This window comes from Poecilia formosa, unplaced genomic scaffold (genome assembly GCF_000485575.1).
Source record: "Poecilia formosa unplaced genomic scaffold, Poecilia_formosa-5.1.2 Scaffold53, whole genome shotgun sequence".
NCBI lineage: Eukaryota > Metazoa > Chordata > Actinopteri > Cyprinodontiformes > Poeciliidae > Poecilia > Poecilia formosa.
In genome coordinates, this window is record NW_006799992.1 from 1,330,138 (window position 1) to 1,341,224 (window position 11,087).

Here is an 11,087-nt window from a genome sequence, read left to right on the forward strand (position 1 = left end):
GTATTGTATTATATTACTTTCAGACAGTAACACACAAAATGAGTTTGCGTGTTCGCCCCGCGCATGCGTGGGTTCTCTCCGGATACTCGCTTCCTCCCACAGTCCAAGAAATATGACTGTCTCGTTAACTGGCCTGCTTATTGTGAAATGACCACTGGAGAGAGACACTTTCTAAAATCTCTACATCCACATAAAATAAAAATTAAAAAAGTCCCCTCATCTCCTGTAACAGGATATGTGATGGGATTCCAATACCATTGGTAATGGTTCCATTACCAAAAGTAGTTATGAAGGATCCTTTTAACTAGACTTCAGGAGAGTTTGCACAACATACAGATAGAACAACCTGACTCAAATGCCATAACTTAGATTAAAAATTGAAATCTGAAGAGTCAGTGTGATTTGTCAGATGATGGAGCTGCAAAAGGTCATTGTGCCGTCTCTCTCTGTTGTCTATATCCAGGACCTGTTTCACATCTGCTACAGAAACATGGATCCAAAAACTAACAAAAACCCGTCACACTTTCTTCATACAGTTTTTTTTTTTAAACTGCTGCCATCAGACTAACAGTACCACATTAAAAGCAGAACCACCAGATGGCTACACAGCCTTCTGCCTCCAGCTGTTTAAACGCTGAACTGCTGATAAGTGGCTGCAGTTGAGACATATTAAATATGTGCAGTAGTTTGATCTGCTATTCAGTCCGTCTGCGTTTTATTTATTAAATGCAAATAATTTGCTTCGGTGTGATCCGAGCTGCAGGGAGTTTTTGCGTTGGGACCGTGTTTTGGGAACCGAGATGCAAATTGTTTTGAAAGCAGACTACCTTTCCCTTCCAGTGTAGCGTTTCTGCTTTTCAGTGGCCCCATCCCTCATCTGTTTGTGCGGGGTTTTTTTTACTCTGCACGCGACACCTGAAATGCGTCTCTCTTCGTACTTCGGGGCAGCGACTCGTGCATGCTGGCTGGGCGGCAAGCCATGACACCACATGTTTAGGCAGGAATGAAAGATGCAACAGAGGCTGCATTGTCTGATAGCAGTATAGATTCACTGCAAAAACCTATGATCATATTAATGCAGATTAAACTATTAGATTGGCCCCATGCAAGTCAGCTGCGATAACTTTCCTTTCCATACTGTGGCTTTCATATGGATTTGTGGATAAAGCAGGAAGCTGACAGACCTTCAGAGGGTTTCTTGAGCTCATGTAATGATTTCTGCAGCTGAATTGTATCTGTTTTCCATAAAAGCGCAGTCGGAAATTCTGGACACCAGCCACTCTGTATAAGCTTTCAGCTAAGAGAATTTACTCAAAGTATCTTGGTGGAGGCAATCAGTGACTGGCAGCAAGTAGTAGAGTGATAGGTGATCCTAGTCAGTCAAACATCTGCCGTGTCTGCACATTTCACATTTTCTCTGCTGATCCAGGAATAAAAACGAAGCAATCAAAAGAGAAGGAAATGAAAGCGTCCCTCTCGGAGTTGTGCAAAATCAAAGTAAAGACCCGATTCTGGCAATACGCCTGCATGGAAGAAAAAGACGTGATTACCCAACGTTTGATATTTGATAGTGATGGTGTCATGATAGCAGATCTCTGCAGAAAACTCGAAACGGTTGCTTATCAGAAGTATAAAAAAAACAAAAAAAAAAAAACAATGGCATGTACTTCCTCTTCGTTAGAAAATAAACTTTAATCTATTCAGGATATGCAGGTTCGTACATAGATACAGATGCAGACACTCAGCTGCTTCTTCTTGCAGCTGTTTGACAGATTAGGAAAGACGGGGGGAGAAAAAAGACAAAAATCACATCAAGTGATTAACAAAGCATTTTTGTATGTTTCATGTATACAAAGCCGTATAAAACAAGTACAATGATGAAAACACAAGTCTAAAAAATAAGTGTGTAAACAATTTGTGAATATGTGCTTCTCATGACGCCAGCGCCACCACGAATCGGATCAACCGGTACCTGCCGTCGTCGAGGCAGGGTATAAAATACAAAATAAAAATAAAAAAAAAAACTGTTCTCCCACTGGTGTGTTTTTTGTACTGGGTGCTGTAACCTAAAAGCTCTACACCTGTGTAATATGACTAGAATACGTAGGAAGACTGCAGAACTCCTAAGTCAATCTACGCAGGGCTTTGGTAACAGAGCACCATGTTGCTGTTAGTGTCAATCCTCTGGGCGTTCTCCAGCCGGATCGTCTACTGCCATTGGTCCCTTTAAGGAAAAGATGGATGAAGTAACAACATGACAGGCACAGTGGGTGTTTCCAGTCTCCCCAATGGACAGAGCCAGCTCCTCGTAGCAGTACTGAGGAAGCCCCACAACCTCAGATCTTTGGGCAAAAGTCTCCAGCCTGGAGCTCAAGTGCTCATTCAGAATCATTTTGTCAGGTATGTTTTTTTGTTTTTGTTTTTGTTCAGACGTCTGTCTCGGCAGTCAAAGTTCAGCTTGCAGGACTTTTGAGTCCGCTCTTCTCCCGGGGCCTCACTTGGTTTCGGCGGACAGCTGCTCCAGCAGCGGGTTGGCCTCGCTCTCGGGTGTTTTCACGCTGTCGGTCCGCACTATGCAGGTGGGCCTGTGGAGGTTGAGCATCACCATCAGCTGCTGTCTCTCCAGACGGAGCTCCTCGATCTGGGCCTTCAGCTCCGAGTTCACCGTTTCCAGGCGCTCCGATTCCTGAAGAGAGACGTGGAACCATTAGACGCATAGAGGCGGTGAAAGTAGTAAACTTTAACACACTGATGTTTCTTACAGAGTGAAAAAGTACTGACTTTGGTAAAAAAATATATATATGTATATTTATTTTATGTTTTTAATGGCTTCCTAATTCTAATTTTGCAAGTAATTTATCCTTTTCAATGTAGTGCATAGCCAGAAAAAAATTTCACTGCCAATTCCATCTTTAAAAATGGTGACAAGTAGTATAAAATCACACAAATTTATTTTGTTACTTTTTTGAAAAAGATGGTGTAGACTTTTTTTTTTTTGGCAACTCCCAAAAGGATGGTTGCCTGTTTTTGTAATATGAGTAGAAACAGACTATAGAAGATATATTTTCTCTTCCTACTCTCTTTACTCATGGAGTTTTGTTACCTAATTGTCCCATGAGTTTGTATTCATGGAATGAACGTTTGTATGCGAATCTTGAAATTAAACCAGTTAAATAAAACTTAACCAGACGCCGTAATGGTCATTTTAATGCATTAAGCTGTTTCTGAAACTTAGTGAAACAAAGTCAGTTTATTCTTGACCCCAACTTCTCTGCTGCTACTTGGTACATATGGCTGAGTCATGAACCCACCCTTTGGAGGAAGTCGGTGCGTTCCTTCTTTTTGTTTCGGCACCTCGCTGCCGCTACTTTGTTTTTCTCTCGTCTTCGTTTCCTTCTTTCTTCGTCTTCGTCCATCTGCAAACAATCATGTGGGGACAGTCACTCCCTGTGTGTTATATATATGCTGACCTGAACGCCGCTTCGCCCATCCGTCCTGTTTGTGTCACACATTTCCTCACCTCTGTCTTGATGGCCAGCGGCCTCTTCCCCAGCCTCCCCAGGAAATGCAGCGGCGACAGCATGGTGCCCAGCTGGTGAAAGTCTGCCAGCTTCAGCTGGTCGGTGAGGGTGGTGGCCGAGATGCCCGCCAGCGGGCCGAGGCTGGGCAGGGAGCCTGCCGCCAGCGAAGGGTCAGGTATCTGTCCCGGCATCATGTCCAACCCGGCCAAAGCCGTCGCTGTGGTTTTCGAGAGAAAAGAAAAAGGGAACGGGGAAGGATTAGCGGGGACGTTCACAGTCGAGCTGCAGCAATCCAGTATTTAGACGGTTGTAAAACTGCCAGTTAAGAGGTGCGACAGACTAAATGTACAGAAAAAGAAAGAGGAACGCTGTTGAAAATGATCAAATGCATCTTTTGAAAAGAAAAAAAAAATCTGTCTTTGTCATCAGAAGTTTTAAATATAGGTTGCCAGTTCCAAGAATGCAATCGAAAGTCGACAGCTTTCAAAGCTGTTATCTTTTTAGTCAGCTGCTGGTAAAAGAGAAAAAAAAAAAAAAAAAACTCATCACCGTCAGCAGTTACACACTCATTGATGTAGTTTCGCATGCAAAGGGAAGCCTGGGCAGCCTTCGCTCTGATCGCATAAACAAAGTGGCGATGGCTCCAATCACTTTATTGCTTTTGGACGTCTGTGTCCATTTTTTTTTTTTTTTAGGAGGGAATCACAGCAGATCAAAGAAAAGCTGGTGCATTCAATCACCGCCCTTCTTCCAATAATTTAGGGCAGTTCTACAGGGTCTGACCACAGCCATCTTTAAGGCAATCAGGGAGGAATTAGGGACACGGTGGGGCAGGAATAAAAAAGGAAGAGGCCGGGGAATTAAGACGTCGCTCTAATTGCTTTGAGGTCGAGTTGAGTTGGAAAACCTCTGATGGTTAAATAAAAACCAGATGAGAACAGACTCTACCCTGCCCAGCCCTGCAATCTGGGAAGGAGAAGGAGGAGAGGGGAAAGAAAACGGGCAGGAGCAAATCATTTTTCCACAAAAACACCTTCGCACCTGAAGCCCGATCAACCCAAAGCTCGAGTTGACAACAGACGGAGACTAGCGAGCAAACCCTGGGGCTACGCCGAGCGTCAAAAGGGGGGCACATGATAGCGCTGGAAGTTTGAGATTAATAGCTTTATTCACATTCGCTTCCTGAGCTTTCAGCTGCAGCTGAAACCTCCACAGATTCGCCTCCGACCGAACAAAGCCCCTCTCATATGGAACCAACAAAGACGCGTATTGTGAGGCGCTGTGAAAACAGCTGACTCTGCTGGTGGGTTTACTATCCGACTGCCTCAATGACTGGATTGAAAGTTAGACTATTTTTCTTTGGTCCTCTTTGCCCCCCTCCCCCCCTCAAACCAGTATAGTTTAAAAACTCATGTCTATTACAAAGGCAGTAAAGGAGGTCATAAAAACTCAGGGTTATGTAACTCGGCTCTGATGAGCTCCACCCTGCTCATGCACTAAGTCTGGTTTCACAGTTGGGATTGTAATGCATGATGGAGACCAAACAAGTGAATCAATAGTGGAAGGATTTCAGGCTCTGGTGTAGAGGTCACAGAAGGTTGCACAAAAGGTAAATACATCGTAAACAAACCTTAGATAACTTTGAAATTCCCCGTGATTGGCTTCGTCTCTACATGTAATAGTATATATTAAATATCTCTTAATTGTCCTTCATGACATTTCTGTTACTCTAGAAAATGGAGCCAGTGGCTCATGATTCATTTTTATTACCCAAGTCCTCGCAGCCCTTCCCTCCTCTGTCTCTTCCACTGTACATTTATTCAAAGTTGCACTACTTGGCAGCCAGCGTTTGCTTTTACTACAGAGAAGAGGAATAAGACATAAAGAGAGAGGAAAAAGAAAATCCTTGCTCCCCACCCTGTGACAGTCCCAGGAGAGATTAGGCGGCGTGTTCAAGGATTTCTCATTTTGCAGACAGGATGTCAAAGAACAAGGGGTACAGATCGGGAGAGATCCACTGCGTCGGCTGCAGACCAAACCGAGATCTCAAATGATCACTGAGGGTTTAGGCGTGTTTGTGCTCGTTTCTGATCGATAGGTACAGATGTAAAAATCTGAATTTTTGTGGAAGACTTCCGTTAAGAGGTTTTTGTAATACTTTTAATTTGCCGATATCAATTTTACATAAAGAAGTGTAATAGAAGATATATTTTAATGAACTTTCTTGCTCTGAGAGGTTATTATTTATTTATGTTAAACAAAGATGATGTCACAACATGTGTGAGAGCACAGTCACTATAAAACTGAGTTTAGAAAAATGACAATGCAAATTTAGCTCACAGCCAGAATAAACCTCAGACGTCCTGGTGAGAAGTTATAGAAATGTTTTAATTTCATTTTTAAATGTCGCCACCAATACTAAAAATATCTCAGTTTGAGTCTTCTTGTAGCTCTGGTGCATTTTTTATTTATTTTTTTATTAAGTGTGACACAATTAAAACAAGAGGCAATCTTAACTAACCCAAACACAGACATGACTGATCAGAGCCAAACAGAAACAGCATTTTAAATGGTCGCCAAATGAAAAATTAATTATCTGTAAAATAAAAATAACAATTTAAGAGTAATCAGTTTTAACATTACTTAGGCACGATTTAAAGAAACAAACTGTTCTTGTAAAATATTCTGAATGGAAAGTCCTCATTACTTTGTAGTCTAGCTCGTCCAAAACTTGCAGTTAAAAGCCACCGCATTTATTCAGCATGTAAACATGAACAGCACTACTTGTCTGCGTGAAGTCAAATCAGACAGAACAAAGCAACCTGGAGGCAGGTTTGCCAGCAGCCAAAAACAAACAAAGAACAGTTTCAAGCTGCAAAGCGTTTCCAGAACAGTTCATATCGTTCTATTCTTGGAAAGTCTTCCTCCAGAGCTGAGCAGAAACGTCGCTGCTTTTAACCTTCGTCTCAAGAGTGTGAAAATCCCCCTCGCAAACTCGACAGAGAATCCGAGCCGTGGGACATGAAACTCTGCAGAAGCCCCGTCTGTTTGACACAAGGTGGGGGAGTTTGCTGATGCGTGCCTTGCAGGGCGTAATTACAACACTAAAGGATGAGTCAAAGTGAATTCTATATTTTTGAAAAGGAGGGTATTTCTGTGCGTGTGTGTTTTTTTTCCTACCCTCCGAGCAGCAGCTTGCAGCTAACGATTAGCGGTCAGTGTCTGGATGACGCAACTGCGCTTCAGCGGCGGAGCAGAACGAGCTACTGCCGCACCGTTCCGGGCCGTCACCTACAAAACTAAACCAGGGAGTTTGGGTGCAGGAGCCGGGAGCGGAAATGCCAACTATTACGCACGGAGGAATGGAAGCCGACTCCATTCATTCTCTGGCGTTCAGCCCAAGAGAAATATCTGTGTGATCTGACTTAGCAGGAGGCAGGTGTGTGTGAAGAGAGGATATGCCAGAGGGGGGGCAGGTGGTGCAGTTCACCGGTTTTGTCTGCTCGCATAATTTATCCGTCTTCAGCTTTACTAAACGTGTCCGTTTCCTGAATGCAATTAGTGGGGCCGAGGAATTCAGGCTCTCACCTGCAGCCAGAGGCATGGCCAGGGGCCCGATATCCTTATTCGATTTAGAGGTTCAGCACAGGCGGGGAGCGGCGCTGTAAGGGTTCTGGTACATTTTTAAATTAAGTTAAAAGTTTGTACTTTATCCAGTGGTCAAAGTATAAATGCAAAAGTTATAAATCTGGGGCAGCTCTTGCATCACACGAAAACCAGGTGATGGATGGAAATTTAGATAATGGAATTAGGGAATAAAGTGTCAAACTATATTCCCTTGCTTGTTTTTCCAAACTGTGTGAAAACCCTGGGAAAGGGCGCAGATTTTCCAAGGCCGCTCTGCTCTTATAAGCTTCTACTTTATAAAAGAAAGCATTACAACTTTAAGAGTTTTTATTCCTGTAAATTCGCAAAAGCACAGAATTTACAGGAATAAGAGCAGGGAGAAGAGAATCTGCAGCCAAGGCGCGCTCTCTCAATCTCCAGGCCAAGGTCTTGGCGATCATCATCATCGTCTGCACTCAGCCGGGGCCTTCGCGCTGGTGCTAAGTTACAGCGTTTCGCAATCCTCCGGGGTGTGTGTGTGTGGGGGGGGCAAGTTTGGCAGAGACTCTCCTCGAGGACAGGACACTTAAAAAGTCCAAATATACGGTATCAATGCGTCTGCGGCCCTTTGTTCTATTTTCGCTGGAGCGTGGCGGCCAGACGCAGACCGTGAATTAAAAGTTAACTGCGATCGAGAGTGGAAGTTGCGATCAAAACATATTTCATTTCAGCTTTCATTTCTTTCCAGATAGACGGGACTGTTGTGAAGAGCTATTCTGTTTGTTTACGTTTAATCTGCTGTCTTTGTTGATGATGCTGAAATACACGCATGAAGCACTTCTGCAGAGCTAAGCCTAAAAATCTTTGTTTTCGTTTTTTTTTTTTTTTTTCCCCTGCTGTGAGATCATTGTCTGGAGGCCTGCTTGGCTTGCTTCATCCCGTTCAAACACACATCTTCTCCGTGCATCTGGGTGGTCCTGGTTGACTTATTATAATGTTAGCATTTGTTTTTGTTTTTTTTCACCTTTTGTTCCCCCATGTTGTAAGTCAAGATTAGACCGCACGGGAGCGAGTATGAGCTTGGCTCAGACGGGGATTAAATTAATCAAAATATACAAAATGCAGACAAAAGCTCTTTACGCCATGTAGAGATGGCTTCTGTGACAAATCTAAGGCAAGCTGTGAGCAATCCCTGAAAAGCACATTCAGACAATTTGATTTAATCCAGCCTGCTGAAGCAACCACCGGGCGTTGCGCAACGGCCGCTTGTCACTTCGGCGTTTTTTTCATACTTTGTCCTCGGATGTTTCCTCATCTGCAGCGTGTCAAGCACACACTTGCAAGGTGCAGGCGCTGCTGGAGTGATCAAACAAGGTTCAGTGTCTTCGAAACCAGGAGCAAAAGATCAGGGTTTTTGGGTCAATATTTTCTGACAAGGGGTGCTTTTTTGTCTAAATAGAAAAAAAAAACAAAAAAAAAACTGGCTGCTGTCCCAAAATGACATTCAAGAACTCTGGAAGTCATATCTATGAGAAAAAAACAAAAAAAACAAGACATTTTTCTTTCAGGGTTACACCTTTTTGGGTGTTCATGTCGAGCACTGTTTTCATAAACCATGTGGAAAGGCTTATGAGGGGCTAATACTGATAATGTGATACTCCGAGCAGTGAATAGCTGCTCTCCCAGCAGTAGTATTAGAACCACTGAGCTGTTGCATAGTTGGCTCGCTCGCCTGCAATGCGTCTGCCGTCTATTCAGCGAGCTGGAGCGGAGCCCGGCAATCCTACCTCTCCGGAGACGCGCTGGAAGGCATTTCTACTTAAAATAAACTCCGTGCGCCCGCGTCCAGCCTCCGAGGCCCCCCCACCACCACCACCACCACAACCGTCGGTGCCCGCGCTGCTCGTCGGCTCGCCAGCCCTTTCCCATTAATCCACCGCAGTGTTCCACTTATGCGGAAACCATCTCACGGATGTGTCCGGGCAGGAGCTGGGGCATTTAAACCCTCCACAACACACACACTCAGACACAAAGGAAACATATATATATATATATATATATATATATATATATATATATATATATATATATATATATATATATATATATAAACCGTGCAAATAGTTTCCCCAGTGAGGCGTGTATATTTGTACAAGCATGTAACTGCACCAGGTGATGGGGCTTGCCTGCAGGGTGAACCTTTGAACTTGTAAGGGATGAAACCAACACAAAGCCACAAACACAAGCCACCACAACAAATCCTCTTTAATGCTGCACACACGACCTTTAACCTTCAAGTCACTGAGTGTAGAGAGGCTGGCCAAGACACAAAACGTGTCTCCTTCCTCATTTGGCATTTGGCCGAGTCAAATTTGTACACGGTGACGAGCCAAAGCAAAGAAGAGCGAGGCGATCTGAGCTCACAGCCTCAGCTGAAACTACACACTTCATTTACATCACTCGTGTTTCAAGTTGAATTAGCCAAGACATGATTTGTCTTTGTGTCTGTGTGCAGTGGAGCAGAAGCTAGAACTCAAGGGAGCGTCTCAATTAGAAACAAAGCAAACTGAATAGATTTTGATATGCTTCATACTTACTCAGAGGGAACTTGTCAGTCGTCTTCTGTCAATGATGAACCGTGTTTGGACGCCCTGCAGGAGCAAAGAGGATATCTGTCACAATTTGGAATTTGCATGCTAGCAAATCAAATGTATATTTAAACAAACAAAACAGACAAAAACAAAACGAATGAGCAATAAATTAAATCCCATGTAAAAAAATATATATATATACACATATATATATATAACGGCATCAGCCAGAACGGCACTGAGAAATCAGTTGGGGACCACAATCATTTCCTGTCGTACTGCTCCCAAGAAAGTCAGGTACAAAACCGAGGCGCACGCAACAGAATGTCTCACACATCTAACTCTGTCGCAGGAACATGTTGGATCTGCCTTGACAACCTGTTTATTTTTAAGTATTCTTTGAATTTGTGGTCATGTCATCTTGTGTAACCTCTGACTCAACTGTAACTGTAATCATCAGTGAAAACAGATGAAATGCAGTTTCTAGAAAACAGTAAATTGTTAGAATGAAATACACAAGAGGACGACTGATCATTCATGATTTATGAAAACACATAGTGATATGGAAAAGTTTAAGAGCATGGGGAGGAAATGGATTGTTCATGGGCACATAATGGAAGTTAAAAGGGGAGAAATTAAACATATTAGTGTTAGTTCTGCATGCAAATTTCTTTAGAAGAAAAGCTGACTTTATTTTTATGGCAGCTACCATTATTTCTCTTTTTGACTAGCTCTTTCTGTGTCCTGATTAAGGCTGCACAAGTTCGTAGGGCTGTAGTGATACAATAATCTCACGATACGATACACGATATTCTGCTCACGATATTCACGGTTGCTGAATATCGCAATATATTGCGATATTCAGCAAACAATACAAATCAATACACTTTTGCAATTTTCTGAAAGATTTTAGAGGGACAGAGTGATTTTGGTGACATTTTGTGACTTGTAGAGTTGGATTGAAATAATTTAACTGAAAACTGATTAAAAGCACCAACTACACAATACCTGGCTCTGGTTGGACATGGACACAGACTTAAAGTCGACAGCTGGACAAAATGAATCAAAGAAGTGGTGAGAAAACATGTTTCTTTTAATTGAAACAGTGCAAACTGTAGCTTACATGCATTTGTAAAGTAAATAAAGTGCACCGAGTATCCTGCTCTGAATAGTTTGACACCTTTTTAACCTTGACACTTAACGTCTGAAGGAATCACTCTAAACCTGATGACCTAATCACTCTCCCGGCGAAGCAAGCAGTGAGTGAGCAAGGTGACAGTTGGATGTTACGATACTTGCGGATGAATATCGATTTTTTTCTAAATTTTCCAAAATTAATATTAAATAGAGCTGCAAAACCTAACGTTTT

At 42.8% G+C, this 11,087-nt stretch overlaps 1 protein-coding gene across 1 annotated transcript; it reads right to left on the minus strand.

Moving 5' to 3' along the window:
• Positions 1-1,670: 1,670 nt before the first annotated feature.
• Positions 1,671-9,784, minus strand: LOC103138627 (jun dimerization protein 2-like). The gene is made up of 4 exons (XM_016671910.1): positions 9,725-9,784; positions 3,521-3,738; positions 3,312-3,416; positions 1,671-2,686 (listed from the first exon to the last, which is right to left on the minus strand). The coding sequence occupies exons 2-4, from the start codon at positions 3,713-3,715 to the stop codon at positions 2,495-2,497; spliced, it is 492 nt and encodes a 163-aa protein (XP_016527396.1). The 5' UTR covers positions 3,716-3,738; positions 9,725-9,784; the 3' UTR covers positions 1,671-2,494.
• Positions 9,785-11,087: the final 1,303 nt, after the last annotated feature.